This window comes from Pleurodeles waltl, chromosome 3_1, assembly GCF_031143425.1.
Source record: "Pleurodeles waltl isolate 20211129_DDA chromosome 3_1, aPleWal1.hap1.20221129, whole genome shotgun sequence".
NCBI lineage: Eukaryota > Metazoa > Chordata > Amphibia > Caudata > Salamandridae > Pleurodeles > Pleurodeles waltl.
This window is the reverse complement of record NC_090440.1, coordinates 1,878,988,564-1,879,006,153: the sequence shown is the minus strand read 5'-3', so window position 1 is coordinate 1,879,006,153 and position 17,590 is coordinate 1,878,988,564. Positions and strand designations below refer to the sequence as shown.

The 17,590-nt window shown below is 46.2% G+C and overlaps 1 protein-coding gene across 3 annotated transcripts in view; it reads left to right on the top strand.

Moving 5' to 3' along the window:
* Window positions 1-17,590, top strand: part of FASTKD2 (FAST kinase domains 2) — a 211,076-nt gene that overhangs the window by 20,393 nt on the left and 173,093 nt on the right. For all 3 annotated transcript variants that reach the window (XM_069225975.1, XM_069225974.1, XM_069225973.1), the window contains 2 exons: window positions 7,674-7,777; window positions 17,321-17,429. In XM_069225975.1, the coding sequence (XP_069082076.1) occupies window positions 7,674-7,777; window positions 17,321-17,429 (213 nt within the window). The remainder of the gene's footprint in view (window positions 1-7,673; window positions 7,778-17,320; window positions 17,430-17,590) is intronic.

Here is a 17,590-nt window from a genome sequence, read left to right as displayed (position 1 = left end):
ATAACTTTTGTGCTTACCACACATATGAACACAACGCATACCCAAATTCTACAGGGCCCTAAACTGGAACACGCTTCAATGCTTGCTAATGTTAATAACAAACTATAGGCCTATGCTGTGAAATCATGCTCTGGTTTTACTGAAATACCTGTATTTAAAACAAATATACTTGAGAAACCTGCATGGCATAAACCATATGTGTAGATGCACAAAATAGTATGTTATTTCTTACCGTTGTGTTGGGTGGGACAGCATGACCCACTCAAGGCTTCACCTTCTTTGGGGATGGCCCCTTCGCACACTCGATGATAATAATAATAAATATTGTATTACACGCTGCACATTTTGATATCTCCAGCTACCTGTCTGTGTCTCTTCTGTGTTCTCATTTCTCTGTGTGTGTATCAGAAATCGGGGTATTAGTTGAGGAGGGTAGGAACCCCTCAAGTAATAATCACAATCCTTGTCAAGGTGAAACCCTAAAGTCACTCAGTGGGCATGAGTTCAACCTTTTTGTATCTGTGGCATAGAGCACAGGCCTAATTTAGAGGTTATGTGTAAAGTAGTATTAGCTCTAAAACAGTAATAAAGTTGATATGAAAACTATAATAATCTCAAAACCAATTAGAGAAGTAGTGTACAATTTAGTGAACAAAATGACAAAAATCAATTAAGGCTATTTGTAGATATGATATTTTAAAGTTTCAAGTAGAAGTAGTATTACTAAAAAGAACAGAGTGCCAATGATAGTCAGTGGTCGCACAGAACCTAGGTGCAACTTGACGTTTACTGCATTGGATTACAGGTCGAAAAATTTACCAGGTTTGTCCTGATTTTACCTTCTGATTCTAGTCCAAAGCCACCTAAGAAGTACACATCTGAAGCACCCAAGGACCACAGGGGAGGCACTTAGAGACTCACAAGGTGGCAGGCATAGGCTAATAGGAGAGTCCAGTCTACGCCCATCTGCTCCTGGTCAGCTAAACAGTTCCAGGAAATAGCCTAGTGTTGTGTCCCTGTAGCTTTAACAGGAAGTCAGCATTATGCCATGGAGTCCACTTCTTTGTCCTGGCTACCAGAGAATGAGCAGATCCAGTCCTCCAGGTTGCAGACAGCAAGTGTAACCTCTTCAGCAGGGTTGGAGGGGTAGGGGGAAATACCACATTTATGACTGGTATGATCTAGTAGGTGGGAATGGCCCCAGGAGACGCCCTAACCAATTGGGTAAAGATTCCTGGGGCTAACCCCACCGACTGTGGGCATTTTAAAGATGGGCAGAGTTTTCGAGGGCACTGGGGGGTTGGGTTATTTTGGGCAGTGTGCTGTGGTAATGCTAGTGTCATTCCACATTTAAAACAAAAAGTCCAGTTTGATATAATGCTTGTACCCACACCAACCTCAGAGTCAGAAGTCTGGTATTATTAAGCTTAAGCTTCAGAATGTAGACAGTGAATGCACACACATTGTTTTGACATTCTCCCCCGCCCCCTTGAATTGTGTGCCTAGTATTGTGTCAACCTAACAGACGTGTCAAACAGGCTGTGATGCTGTAATGTCAAAACAGGGCCACTGTGATTGGGGCCTGACTGGCTGGAATGACAACAGTTGAGTCCTGTCTAGGTTTCAGCTAACATTTACTTGAGACAGGGGAGGCAACTTTGAAGTATGCCCCAAGTGTCATATAAAAAGCCCCAGCAGACATCTCAATCAGGATGTGACATTCAAGCAGTACTTGACACTTTAATGTTAATAAGGATCCTCTCAACTCCTGTACATATTCTGTCAGGTTCATAGAGGTCATCTCTGCCCAATCAGCCTATTGGTTTGCTTCTGGGAGCAAGTTCACACCCCCTTCATGCCTGCTTACATGCTAATTGCAAGCTTGCCAAATTGTGAGAATAAAATACAGAGTTAGCTCCCAGGGGCTACAGGGGGGGCAAAGGCAGCTTTAAAAATGTTATTCCCACTAATAGTGAGAGAAACCCGCTTAGCCACACTCTCCCAGTCTAAATTATCATACACAAAAGAAGCTAAGCCACCAAGGAGAAATGGTGATAGAAGAATAAAGATCAGATTTTGTTTTAATATTTACCACGCGTCTTTAAGCTCCCCTACACTCAACCTATGGGTTCTTCGAAGAAATGGAGTAGACGCCTCACCCACTAGTCGTGGGTTTGCTTCATCACAGGCAGTCGATCCACACCCTGGTAAGATGGTACGGCTATACGACCAGTCACTGAAAGTGGCAGCAAGCGCCACATTGTCACCTTATTTTCCATCCAAATAATAGCCTTGCCATAATTGGCCGACCACAGCTCATCTACTTCTCTACTGAGCCAAATTCTCAGATATCGTACTGGTCCCTCTGCCCAACTAATGGGATATCTAGAGTCCTGTTGCGTCGTAGCAACCATCAAAGGGAGCACCACTGACTTAGTTTAGTTTATCGTTTATCCAGCCAAAGTGGGCTATTTAATCTATTAACTTATCAAGATGTACTTGTGGGTCACGGATGTACAGAGCAACATCGTCCGCATACATCGATACCAGTATTGGGCGCTGCCTGAATGGTAAGCCCCTATGACTATGGTGTTGTCTCAAATGTGCTGCCAGTGGCTCCATCGCCACCACGAAAAGCAGCGACAAGAGAGGGCATCCCTGGCGTGTACCTCTTGCTATCGAAAAAGGATCCGACAGCAGCCCATTTACTCGCAATCTGGCTGCCTGTTCTGTGTACCACAGACAGATACATTTTATAAATCTTGGACTCAGTCCGACTCTGGCCAGCAAGCCGGACATGTACGACCATGCTAGAGAATCATAAGCCTTGGTGGCATCCAAAACACCGCGGCCGCTTGTTCGCAGGGCTCGACCATCCGAGTGATCGCTAAAAAAGTGCAAAGGTTATATAAGGTAGAGTGACCCGGTATAAAACCATACTGATCCGATAACGCCAGAGATGGGAGCAGGGGCTGCAGCCGGGACGCTATTAATTTTGCCAGGATCTTATTATCAATGTTTATTAGCGAGAGTGGTTGATACGAGTCACAGCTACAAGGGTCCTTCCCTGGCCTTAAATGGTAACAGTAAGGGCTTCCCGTAGAGAGGCAGGAAGAATGCCACGATCAAGTGACTCAGCATATACCTCAAAGAGGAGTGGCGCTAAAATGTCAGCATATTCTTTATAGAAAGCCGGCGACAGGCCATCCAATCCTGAAACTTTGTCTCGTGGCAAGCTACGTATAGCCTGAATTACATCGTCGATTGAGAAGGGGGAGTCTAGTAACTGCTGATGCGAATTCTCAAGCCAAAGTAGGCTGATATCGTCAAAATAATCAGTGTAAGACTCGGCAGGCGATCTCGACTCCTCTGCATACATATTTGAATAAAAATCGGTTAGAGTACTTGACTTCTTCAGTTCCATTATGGTGTACGCCAGCCGGATTAGTCAGCTTTACAATAGAATTCCCAGCGCACGACCTGCGGAGAATTGCAGCCAGTGTTCTAACAGCTCTCTCCATATCCTCTCGCTCTAGCCTCTTCCCCTACGAAACAGACCTCCAGAAGTGCCGCCTCCTCATACTCGGATAACGTTTCTCTTATTTCGGCCAGGAGACCGCTGGAACAGTCTGTAGTCAGCCGGCTCTCCAGGTCAGCCAGTCGTGACTCTAGTTCACTAAGTCATTCCTTAATGCCTTCAACACACCATGTTGTTTGGTAAGACAGGTCCCCCCAATCACTACCTTGAAGGTACCTACAAGGTGCCCATCGAGGAAATCGAGCCCTTGTTCACCAAGAAGTATTCCACTATATCAGTGCATATCTCCTTCCAAAAGACCCGATCTCTTAACGCCCGTGGGGCAACTCCATGAAAATGTGCGTCAGGGCCACCTGGGATCTGCAGTACTAGCATAACCGTTGAGTGGCCCGATAAAGTACGGGACATATGTTTAATTGACTCTGTCCAGAGCTCGACGTCTCAGGTGCCAAGCCATCTATTGATGCCCGACCAGCTGTTATGTACAGAATTAACGCATGTACCTTCCCTATGCGCTCCGTGTTTAGCTCTCCACAGGTTCACCAGTGCGCCCTCAGCCATGACGAGGAACAGAGCCCTCGCGCCTCCGCATGTTGCGGTCTGGTTCGGCTCTCTCAATCTGCCTCAACGTCCAACACCACATTGAAGCCTCCTCCCCACAGCAGCTACCCAGGACCTAACGAGTTAATCATGCGCCATACTTCCTCGAACAATTTGGGATCATCTACATTGGGGCGGTACACAGATACTAGATGAACGGGTTTATCCTGTAGGGTTCCCCATTTCATAACATAGCGGCCCTGTGTGTCCGTGAGCACTTTTTCAGTGCGCCTTTGTAAGCCCTTTCTAAGCAGAATTGCTACCCCCCGGGAGTAATTTGAATACACTGCCACATGACTCTCGCCGATCCAGCTAGCTCGCAACCTAGATATTGTGGCCATAGTCAAGTGCGTCTCCTGTAGCATGCAAATGTCGATCGCATGGCGCTGGAAAGCAGTCTCATCTTACGCCCATCATTCAGCCCCCGAACATTCCATGTCAGACACCTAACTGGAGTCGCAGTTTTCTGAACCATTGCTCTAAGCTACGCTGAAGCATCAACCTCCACCCACTCCCACTTAAAGCAGCTGCATCAAGGGGATGACAGGAGGGAAGAGAGAGAAGGGCAAAACGTCAAACCATTGAACAATCCATACATATACCACCCCCACCCACTCAGGCCCACCAAATGTGCCCGACCTCCCCCACCCATAACCAAATCCCATCGCAAAAACATTAGAATAATAAGGACTCATCCAGCGGGGTGCTGGCTAGGCCAACAATTTTTCCACCCAGAGTGTGAGGGTGGGCAAGAGCTGCCTAGAAGGCTTCCACTCGGTGGTTCAGCCATCACCGGAGCGCCATTCATCCTTGCTCACACAGGTCTCAGGACGTTATCTGAATTTACAGTAGTTCCCCCTGTAGATCTCATTTCAGTCATTGTCGCTTGTGTGATTTTTGTCTTCTTCTAGTTCCGGTGATAGCATAGGGGTCAGCTTTTTGGGAATACCTTTAGCAAATTTTGCAGCAAGTTTTGGGCGAAGCAAAAAGTGTATTTTCACATTGTGCTGTACACACAGCTTCGCCGGGTAGATAAGTGAAAATTTGGCCTCTGTGTGACTCAAAGTATGTTTAATCGGAGGAAAAGCTCAGCAAACCACCTGCACTCCAGGGGTGTAGTCCGGGAAGAGGTTAAGTTCATTGTTGTCATAGATGAGCGGGCGGCGGTCCCGAGCCAGGCATATGACCGTGTCTCTGTCTCTGTAACTGAGTAGATGAGCGATGATGGGGCTCGCAGCGGCGGCCTTGGCCCCAGCGGTCAATGTGCACGTTCTACCACCAGCACAGGGGAGAGTTCACTGGGAAAGATTTATTTGAGCATCTCCTGAACATAGTCTTCCATGCATCCCATGGATGTCGATTCAGGAAGATCTAAGATGCGTATGTTGTTACGCTTCGAGGGCCTCATTTTTAGAACGGATCACTTCCAACACCCTTTCCATTGGAAGTAACCGTTCACTCTCTCGAATGCGACCATCCTCCAGATCCGACACTCTAGCCTCAACCTGATCCAAGCGAGCAACATGATCATCCACCCTGTCTTTCATGCGGTCCAAGCGATAGGTTAAGTGGTCCAGCTGGGTATCTATAGTCGCCAGGCTGTTTTTAGGTCCATGAACATGGCTTTAACGGAGGGTAGTTGAAGGTCTTCCTCTGGCAGTTGCGCTTCTATAACATGTCTGGTTTGACTGCTCTTTGTTTTGCCCTCAAAGGACAGGTTTGCCTGTTTTGTGTCGGATTTCCCCATCGTGTACGGATGAGGCCCCCGGCGGTGGTCCCGCACTTTCCTCCACTGTCGTCACATTGCAAGGCAACCCGAGTCACAGTCCGGCCGGGCCACCAACCAATCCCACAACCACCAGTCCAGGGCAGCCGGAGGCCCACGTCCCCCAGGCTGTTGCTCCAGTCCAATACTCAGGGCAGTTGCCGGTCCGCTCCCGCGGGTCATGATAAGTGACTATTTAATCACCCAGTATGTGGTCCGGTAGGGCCGGTTCACTCACCGGTCACCCTGTCTCGGTAAAGCCCTCGATCAGGGTCTGCGCGTTGGGCTGTGAACCTTTTCGTCTGCAGCCAGGGCACCAGCAACCTCTGCGGCCACAGCAGGCCGCCTCCCTGCCGATGTCCAGAGGGTGGGAGGGATTGGCAGCGGGCCCGAGCCGGCACCAGCTCCTCTTCCTGATGCTCTCCGGTCTGCATGGCCCAATTAGCCTTCACCCCGTTGCTTCGCTGCACCGCCGCGGGCCCGAGCCAGCACCCGTTCCTTTTTCTTAGGCCTCTCCGGGCCGCAAGGCTCAGTTAGCCGTCACCCCAATGTTGCACCTCACTACAGCGGGCCTGAGCCTGCACCCGTTCCTCCTATTTTGGGCATTTCAGGTCGCAAGGCCCAGTTTGCCATCCATCTCCCCGTTGTTGCTCTTCACCGACGTGGCCCGAGCCGGGACCCTCTTCTCCTCCTCGGGCCGCACGGCCTAGTTCGCTGTCATGCGGCCCACCTCCATCCCCCGGGCCGGGCCGCAAGTTTCTCTAAGCCCAATGGGCACGGCAGGTGGCAGCAGCATCAGCCGCACTTCTCACCTCTGCCAGCCGGCGTCAGGCTCAGCTTCCCTATTCAAGGGCTCGACAGGCCGCGTCTAGGCCCGAGCCGCAGAGCGAGCCTCATCGTGCCCGCTTTCCCCTGGCTGGCCTGCTCGGCTCACTGCCCGCTTGCAAATGGTGTCTGTCGCCTGATCGCCCGCCGATGCGGTACTCGGGAGTTCCGATTTGCGTAGATAAGTTGCAGATTTATGCTCCCACAAGCAGAGCCTCAACAAGTGGCGGCCATCTTGCTGGACGGCCAAGCCACGCCCCTACGACACTGCACTTAACAGCTCTCAGTCAAATGACACTCAACACGGATTTCAAACACATTTTATAAAAAATGACATTAATTTACATTTAATGAAAAAAAGCAAAGGTTAAAGTTAAGTTGGAGTTAGTAAAACTTGATTCTATATGTATTATATATCTACTCTTTATTATATATACAAACTGGAGGAATTATAAAATTATAGTTATAACTTAAATTTCTATTTGACTCACGATTAGATAAGAATTATATTTCTAATTTACGCACTACCTTCAACATCTGTACACATTCTTAACACATCAGTCGCCACTCTACATTAACTATAACTCGCTGTTTTTTCATGGACTGATAATAACCTTGCATATTATATAACTTATAGCATGTGAAATCATAGCAGTTAGAATAAGACTTATGACATCTGAAATGCCATAATTCTTTCAGAACGTAGTGCATGGTAGAGTGAAGCAAAATAATATTAACATAGAGTACACATTCATAATACCTCTTAGTAAAAACAACGTTACACTGTAATATTGTACATGTTTATTTTAAATAAATTAATTTGACTTCTTTAACCATAACCTCCTTGTGGTGAACCATACAGTTAGATCACTTCATTTCATTTTGCTTTGCAGCATCTCATTTGTTAAAATGTTGTTTTTGACAGTGCCTTTTTTTTCCCCTAAGGAGCGTCTTAATGAGTTCAATGAGAAAGTGATGTCTGTTCTGGCCAGTTCACTTGAGGGTCTAGAGGAGACAAAGAATGTGGAGGCTTTGCGAACTGGGTTACGGTGAGGACCAACTCTTTTTGCAGTATTCTTCCTTCGGTATGAAGGCCTTGCCTGTGATTTCTTTTATTTTCATTCAGTTCTTCCTTTGAAAGTTATGTTCTGTTTGAGAGAGAGACATCATTTTGAAAATTCTGGATGCAGGAAAAAAAGATACCTGTCCTGGCATGCACCCTCAGACCTCTATAGCCTTAATTAACAACACAGGTTATATTCAGGGCCACTGGAATTATGCGATTGTGTGGCTGTGGCGATTTTCTCATAATTGCAGAATGCCTCATTTGCCACATAATCTGTCATCTGCCGCATAATCTACAGATTTTAACAGAAAAAAATGTTTCTAGATCAAGAGGTTCAAAACTCAGCACAAAGTTTGACTGTCCACATTTCTGTAGCTTATTGCTATGTTTGGGTGTTAAACTGATACTAATGAGATACAACTAATGCCCAGACATTGCTAGGTTTAAAAATGACTAACGAAGTGATACTGTCACAAAATATGCTGCATAATTTGTCTTTTCTTGCTGCATAATTCACTCAACCCCTGCTGCATAACTTGACCCTCTCCTACTGCATAATTCCGGTGGCCCTAGTTATATACCATAGAGCCAAAACTCTGAAATGTTTCAAAGTTAAGAACGCATATTAAAGTGTAGCAATTGTTAGTGGGCCTTTGCGGGCATCTCCTTATCTAGTTGGCTTTTTCCAGGTAAGTGAGGGAGATGCTTTGAGGCTGAGGATCTCTGGTTGTACATAAAATACCTCCCTGTATCCCCGATTCTGAGCTTTGTCAGATGTGGTATGCTCCCTCACTTTATACTCAGATTGAAACTCGTGTTTTCTGTGGTCCTCAGTAAAAACAACTCCTCTCTGGAAAGCAGGTAACTGTAACAGACGACTGTCTCAGAGTTGTATTTCACTTTGGAATAGATTTTAGGTACAACTTGAATGGCATGATTATGAAACTAAAATGGGTATTCAAAACCCTGCAGCTGGTGCAGTTTACATATACGTGCATTCAGAAATCTGTCCTCCCTAATAATGTGCAGTTCACTTACAAACATCCTACACTCGACACCCAATACCATGTGTATCAGCAGGAGAGCTGTAGATTCCATCCATTCCCCAGTTTGTTGTTTATTGGCAAAATAGGGCTGCCACACTACGGAAAAGGTGTACAGAGATTAAATCCCAGACAGGCTAGATGCCCTGTCCAACTCTTTAATTGGCCACATCATCCCATGGCACCATCACTGAAGAGGAGCTGCATCAAAAGCAGACAACAGCAGGAGCTAACTTTTAGAGGAGACAACTCCCACTATAAAGCGCACAGACCAATAATGTCTTGACTGCCAGCCATGAAAAGATGGGTGAGAGCTTGAAGGAAGATGTCTGTACAACTTTGAGTCCTCCTACCAAGTACAGGTAGCCACTGTCATAGTCCACCTCCAGGAGTGTTTCTTGACTTTATTCTTGTAAGCATCAAAGGTTCTTTCTGAGGCTTTTGAACTTTGAAAACTGCTGCTTTATATCTCGATCTTCTTGAGTGGAATACATAATTATTACAAGCCCCCAGCAGTGCTATGTTGGTACATGGTCATTATAGGAAGGAAGGTTATTAAGTTGGTGCTACACATTACAAATAGACAGTAGTAGTATGTTATTGACTGTATCTCAAAAGAGACATGATTGTTATGACTTAAGTCTTACTTTCATAGTTAGAATGAGGTGTCTTTGCTCTAGAATGTTATACTTGCCAGTATTACAATTTGAGAGGTCCTGTGATCCAACTAAGGCAGGATTAACTAAGGGCCTAATTAAGAGTTGGACGGTTGAACCGCCACCACTGTCGTATTACGATGTTTCCACCAGTCTGACCGGCAGAAACATCATATTAGAATGTTTCCACTAGTTAGCCCACTGGAAACAGTGTGGTGGCATTGGCCTTGGCTCCTTCACGGAGTCGAGGCCCATGCCGTTGCACACAGCACTCTCAGAATGCGCACTCTGTGCCATAGCAGAGAATGCGCACTCCGAGGGTGGAGGCCCGTACTGTCCACGACATAGTCATGGGCAGTGCAGGGGCCCCCCTGTGGCCCCTAGCTCTGCCTTTCAGCCAGCCTTTTCTTGGCAGGGACCCCAGAATGAAAAGGCAGGCGGAAAGGAAAGTTGAGGTCAGAACGGTGGTGCCGAACTGTGCGCTGCCATAGCTGACCACCGCCCACCCTTCGGGATCCCTGATCCTGGCGGAGGCGGCAGTCTTCTGGCTGACCAACCACCAGGATTGTAATCTGGCAGTCGAACCACCAAACCCAATGTGATGGTTGGACCACCGCAGTCCTGGCGCCAAACTCGTAACGAGGGCATAGGTGTTGTCTATGTGTTCCAGTAAAGGTAATAATTGTACATATTCAGTGCATTTGTCCAGCTGTAGAATTATATGCTTAATATCATTTTGTAGGAAATGGGGTGTTGGATCTGCCAATTGCTCCATGTTTCAGCCATTTCAGTAATCATGTGATTAGCAGGGTCACTAGATCTATTTTTGTTGAACAGCAGTTAATATCATAGTGTAAGTTTTAATTCTTAAATTAGGTTCTTTGTTATAGTGTCAAACACTGTGTTGTATACTATGATTTAACAGTGTTTTGTGAGGTGGAGGGCCAGTCTACTTCCTTCATCATTTTAACCTCTTCGCTGCCAGGCCTTTTCCCCCTCAGGTGCCAGGGCTTTTTTTGGCTTTTTGGGGCAGGGCGCGCTTAGGCCCTCATAACTTTTTGTCCACATAAGCTACCCACGCCAAATTTGCGTCCTTTTTTTCCAACATCCTAGGGATTCTAGAGGTACCTGGACTTTGTGGGTTCCCCTGAAGGAGACCAAGAAATTAGCCAAAATACTGTGAAAATTTCTTTTTTTTTTTCAAAAAAATGGGAAAAAGGGCTGCAGAAGAAGGCTTATGTTTTTTCCCCTGAAAATGGCATCAACAGAAAACTCACTGCCAGAACCTCTCACTTCCTCCTCTGCCTCAGATGCAGAGTCAGTCTCATAATCATGGTCTGAAGACGACTCAAAAAGCATGCCAACAACGTGCTGAGCGGTCACTCTGCGGCTAGCCATGATCATTTCTAACAACAAATGGATTGCCAACAACAACCAGCACTAAAATAAGTAATAAACAAAGTGTAGCTTTATCACAAAGAGTTATGTACTGAAAAACTATACCACTCACTTGCCTGAAAAAGCTACTCACCAGCAACTACTCTGCACAGACACAGCAATGACCAATGATATCCCACTAAAAAGAAAAAAGCAAATTAGACATATGACAACACAAATATCATTGTGCTCAAATCTAAGGACAATTTCACACAATCCTGCATTTAGTACACCACCTACAAACATGTCATTCATGCATGTCAACAATACTCCTTTGGAGTAAATTGTTTTAACTAACCTAAAACATGCAACTATGCAGACCGCAGGACAACTACTGCCAAAACCGCAAGGATCCACAGCAAAGGAAGCAAAAGCTTTGAACTAGAACAAAAAGAAGAAATAAATTGTTATAATCACAAATACAAATACTTCACCAGTTGACAAACACCCCGCCACCAAGAAATTGTCCCTGGTGCCTAAGTGGCTTCTGCCCCCCTTGGGTGCAGATGAGCCTACAAAAAATAGGCCGATCTGCCCCCAAGGGAGGCAGAAATAGCCAACAGCTCTGTACCATGTTTGAGGGGGGGTGACCCTTGCGAAAAGGGGGCACCCCAGCACAAAAAAACACTAAGGGAAAAAAAAAAAAATCCCTCACGTCTTGGGGGCAGATGGGCCTAAAAAAACTATAGCCTGATCTGACCTCAAGGGGAGCAGAAATGGCCATTAGTAATGTGCCCCCCTTTGGGGAGCGACGCTTGCCAAAGGGGCTGCCCCTACACAAAAAACAAACACACACACACTGGCACGCACACGCGATCCCTGGTGCCTAAATGGATTCTGCCCCCCTTGGGGGCAGATGGGCATAAAAGAAATAGGCTAATCTGCCCCCAAGGGGGCAGAAATGGCCAACAGCTCTGTGCCCCCTTCGGGGGGTGACCCTTGCCAAAGCTGCCGCCCCCTCCCCCCTCACACAAAACACACACTGGATCCCTGGTGCCTAAGTGGATATGGGCGTGACACAAGTTGGCCGATCTGCTCCCAAAGGGGGGCAGAAATGGCCAACAGCTCTGTGTGCCCCCTTTAGTATTGGTAGTTTCTGCCCACCGTTGGGGGCAGATGGGCCTAAAAAAATAGGCCCCCTTTGGGGGGGGTGACCCTTGCCCAAGCGGTGCCCCCAAACACACACACACACACACCACACAATCCCTGGGGCCTAGTGGGTTTCGACACCCTCCCCGTGGGCGAGATCGGCCAAAAACATGGCCGATTTAGCCCCAGTCAGGGCCGAAACATATAAAAAAAAATTGCCCCCTGGGCAGCGACCCATGCCCATGACCCAAAACATAAGGAAAATGAAATCCCTGGTGGTCTAGTGGGTTTTGACCAGGTCTGGGGGCAAATCGGCCAAACTCCCCCCGGGGAAACAGGATTTAAAATTGCCCCCCAGGGGAGCGACCGTTGCCCAAGGGGTCGCACCCCTAAATAAAACTAAAAGGAAATCCCTGGTGTCTAGTGGGGATTCCTGCTCCACAATCGCGGTCCCCGCCCGCGATCGTGGAGCAGGAATCCACTGAAAACAGGCACAGTGAGAAAGGAAAAACTCTTTCCTTTCCCCTGTGTCTGTTTTCCCCTCCCAAAACCCCCAAAAAGAGAGAGTTACCCTAAGAAGTCATCTCATGCTGACGCGCTGGAAGCAAATGGCTTCCAGTGCATCCTCTGCAGCTTCTGATGACGTTGGCGCGCTGATGTCATCGGATTGCCGAGGGAGGGGTCGGGTTGAAGGGGAAGCGATGCCCCTTCCATCCCGACTGGGGGTGGCGGGTGGGAGTTAGGTCCGGGGGGGAGCGTTAGCGCTACCCCCAGGTGGGCCGGGTGCAGGACGAACTGGTCTCGTCCAGGGCACACGGGAACGGTGTGCCTGGGCGAGACCAGCTCGCCCACGGCACCCTGGGGGTTAAAATGCCAGTTACTTTACATTATTTTATCAATTTAAACATTTTATGGCTTAAATTGTAATCACTTCTGCCCAATAACACAATAAAATAAATAAAACTCCAGCGAATCCAAAACGCAGCCTCACTACTCATCCTCAACCTCCCTCGCCACGAACACATATCTACCCACCTCAGATCCCTACACTGGTTGCTCATCAACAAAAGGATCATTTTCGAGGTCCTCGTCCACGCTCACAAAGCCCTCCAAAATACTGGACCGGCCTACCTCAACGAACGAGTAAACTTCCACATACCAGCTCGCCAGGTCCGCACCCCCTCCGGTGGCAGATCTTTCTCCTACCTCACCGCCAAGACCTGGAACTCTCTCCCCACCAACCTACACAAGACCCAGGACCTACTAACCTTCAGAAAGCACCTAAAAACATGGCTTTTCGAGCAGTAACCGGACACTACCCTCCTCCCCCCAGCGCCTTGAGACCCTACCGGGTGAGTAGTGCGCTTAAGAAATTATTTGATTGATTGATGAAATGTATACTACTACTACTACTACTATGTAGTGGTAATTGTGTCTTCTCTGTGCTTTGGACCTCCATGTCCTTACTTAGTGGTTAGGGCCTTGCACCTCTTAATATGGTGTATTGCACATTATTTCTGAGTCGTAGAGTGCCCTATTGCATTTCGGCAAAGCATTTCTGCGGGTGCCAAATGGCACCTCACAGAGGCGGGAAAGAGAATGGCTCTATAAATAACAATTGCAGGAGACTGGACATGGTCATGGGTTGGTTGCAAACAAGCTGTGCAGCTCTCCCAAGTGCCACACATCTTGTGTTCAGCTAATGCATTTTAGGTAATTTCCTCGCATTACAGCAATGATAGGGATTGTAAAGCAGTTAGTGGCACTTGGCTTGGTGGGGCAGGCAGAGCTAGGCTAATAAAGCTAGGCATTGAGCCATGTCATATAGTACTTCTCTGTGGCAATACTATGCCCACCTCTCTGTTTATTGACATGTGGATGTATAGGTGGGGGGCAGTTTGACCTTTGATTTCTAGCATGATTAATCATTTCCAAAATCCTTTGTTCTCATTGGTAAATGCTTTACGTTTGCCCCTCCTTGGGGTGGTTTGGTTACCGCCTTGGACATCGACCCTGTTACATGGATAATTGCACTTTTGCCAATACCTTTGACTGAGCGAACATCTTTTTCCTTTTATGTGTCTCCTTTACGCTTGTAGCGTGGTGTTTTGAATCGGCTCATTTATGTGAAACTGTTTTACATTGCAGTTTAAATGTATGTGGCAAGAAAAGTCCCGTTAGGAGTTTACATCGCTAAAAGCTCCAACTCAAGCAAATGCGAGACACATTGCAAATGCTTGTTATGTACTTATTAACCAGCCATACACCATATGTTTCTCCGATCTTGGTGAACTGACTGAAATTCTAATTTTTTCACATAGTAGTATTATTTTTTTTTGGCCCGCTGGCCTAATATCCCCAACTTTTTTCAGGCGACCCTACGTTAACAACACTTCTTTGAATATATATTTATACATTATATTTGGCGATAACCTACTGCTCATTATGTAAGTAATACACTTCCATATGCCTACTTACATTTTTGGGACAGACTAGCCTCATGGTATACTTACCAAGATACTTTTTACTTACCTTCCTTGTAGCTTTATCCACTGCAAATTCTGACCTAATCGTCTGCATTAGGTATGTTACATACTGCAGTATTACTGTGTGTTTTTTTTTTTAACCTTCTCAGTACCTTTGAGTTGATTCACATATGGTGCACTAAAATTTCGACTTGCAGACACAATATTTATACCACACCACAAAGTTTTATGGAGAGACTGCTTTAGCATGTTTCACTACTGTGTGGGGAAACAAATTTTAATCAAGGGAATTATTGGGCACTAATGATTTTGACTAATATCTGATGGAGACATTCAACACTTGCATACTTCAGCGTAAGCATGAGACCTCATACTTACACTAGTTAGGGCCTACATCACTTAAGCAATGTTGTTTTTAAGGTTTCCTATCTCCCACCTTAGGTGGGCGGAGGTCCCAAAAATCCTGCTCATCACAACCACCCTCGTCGCTTCCCACTCATTTGCTCTTGAAATAGTTGGCTTCGAATTAGACCACTTCAGAATATCACAATTTTGTGCTTTGCTTAAAAAAAAAAACACCACTTTTGTAAAATTACTGCCTTTTTCACAAACTACCCTATAAAGATTGTATACTTAAAAACAAAGATTCACTCTCTTTTTATTGGCTCTGCACTGCTGCTGGGCCAATAACATCGAACCACTCCCACGCCATTTCTGGAGAAGGAGAACACTGTGACGTGCCATCCTTCATGGCTTTAAGCTTTGCAAGATGAAATTGATGTTTTATAGACCCAACATGCTTAAAACGATGTGCTCTGACATTACACCTGCTGTTTGTAATCTTGAAATTCTGGTACTTCAAGACATGTATATAGAGCTGCTCTTCATTTCTCATCCTTTGCATGATACTATCTTGAGCTCAGTGGTCTGGAAATGAGTATTATTAGCTTGCGAGCATATCCTAAGCCTATACAGTCTCTCTGCAGTGACTAGCTGAAAGAGACCCAAAGGCTGTGGTGTTTCAGTAATTTATTTGTCCAGAAAGAGATCAGCTCCAGACCTCCCCACTCTCTGAAAATTCCAGAAAATTTATTGGGACCTCTCTGGGCGTGCTCAACCATCGCCTCTGTTCATGCAGTTTAATTACGAATACCCTCATTTCTGAAATATTATCAATATTTGTTTTGCCTGCGATCTCCCTTTTGATTCCTCTGCAACATTTCAAAGATCTGTCCTGAATAATGTCATCTTCACCAACACAATCTTACTTTCAAGTGTGGTAGTAGAGTCACCGATTTTTCTGCACAAGATCTGCCAATGAAAGCTCAGCGCTCCGCTCTGACCCCTGCTGATAAGACTGGGGGATACAAAGTTCTGCGCCACCGGGCAAGAGATGCACTCTACAATTTTGTTGGGTTTTAGCAGGCTTACTTGCCTTATTGTGCACCATGGTGTACCTGTGCTGCTCCCCAGGCCAAGGGCATTCTGCACTCTCCTCCAAAAGAATCCTCCCAAATGTCAGTTAAGATTCCACTTTCCACAAGGGATATTCACCATAAACCTACAGTCAGTAATAATTTTCCTGCCTCAGCATCTCAAAGCCCTTTCCAGCATCAGGGGGTCAGCTTCACCACCACAGTTTAAGTAGGAGGCAGAACCAGTAGGATAGTGAGCGAACCAGAGAAAAGGGTTCCAGTACTGCCACCTGAGGGTGGCACAGAAACGTCTCTCCATCAGCATTCGTTACCAATCCACGATCAGTCCCACTACTTCAGGCCCACCTCTTGCAGCTTTCCACAATCTCACAGCCTGTATACACTTGCTGTCTTTCACTCTGCCCAATGCCCACTTTGCTCAACACTTCACACACTCAGGCCAATGGGTTTTAGCCTCAGTTGTGCCACTGTTCGTTCATACACTTGCCTCATCCGGGGACCTCACTCTGCTCCTATGAATTCTTAGGCAACTCAGGGCTTCACTGGAGCTCCAGGCAGGCCATGAACAATCAGACCATTGAGTTCATGCCCTTAAGCAGAAACTCCTGTGGAGCCAGCCAGAGAGATCTGCTGCTGCCTGACAGTGATCTGCAGCAGTGTCACAGCACTCCGACCTCCATGGCTCACAGATTGTAACCGATATCTATGGTGGCTCGGCAATTACACAGAGAGTGAGCTGCCGATCTTGGCTTCTGCTCCTTCATCGCTACCCACAGGACAGCAGGGTTATGTTCAGCCTGCTGCCATCTCTTTCAGCAGTGGGAATGAGGGGCACCTGCTGTCAACAACTGGGCCTGGAAACGGCAGATTTTTGTAAAATTGTAGAGTTGGCCACCCAGTGTGTAAGTGGGCCTGCAGACTGCTCAGAGGAGCAAAGGTTGAAGGATATCTATTAGGAGGCTTTGTAGCCAGAACACACCTCTACATTGTCTTGCGTCTAAAAATCAGTCTTCTTTCTTGGAATTGAAGCTGGCACCCCCAAAAAAACATATAAATGTAAATGTTGGGCCATCCAGTACACACACTGCATGCAGAGATTGGTCATTGTATGGCCGTGGAACGAGACACAGTTCAGAGTGTGGCCAAGCCTTCTGTGTGTGTGCTTTTTAAAAATGTATTTATTTATTTATTTTTTAACATGTTGCTTTTATTTGGGAGGCGAGGAAAGTGTGAGATTGTCAAACCACAGAGAATTGCACAGTTATTATTAAAAATAAAAAAATAAAAAAAGATGATTTAGAATATTGCCCAGGTAACAGTCTTGTCTAGGGCAGGCGGTTTATGTTTGTCTCAAAATCGTTCATTATTTTTCCAAACAGTTTGCGGGTGGAACAGCGAATTCCACGGATTAAGAGTCCTCTCGCTCTTCAAACCATGATGCGATGCATTGGAAAGGATGCCCCTAAATCACTTAAGGAAAAGCTTGAGGTATAGAATTCCCCTTATCCTTCTGTTCGTACCAATAAAGTGTTTTTTGAACAAAATAGTTTTAAGTAATGTGTATGTGGAGAAAATTGTATATTATTAATGGTGGCACCTGCAGCATTTTGTCTTTGCATTACTTTTATGTTTACTTGAGGTGTACATTG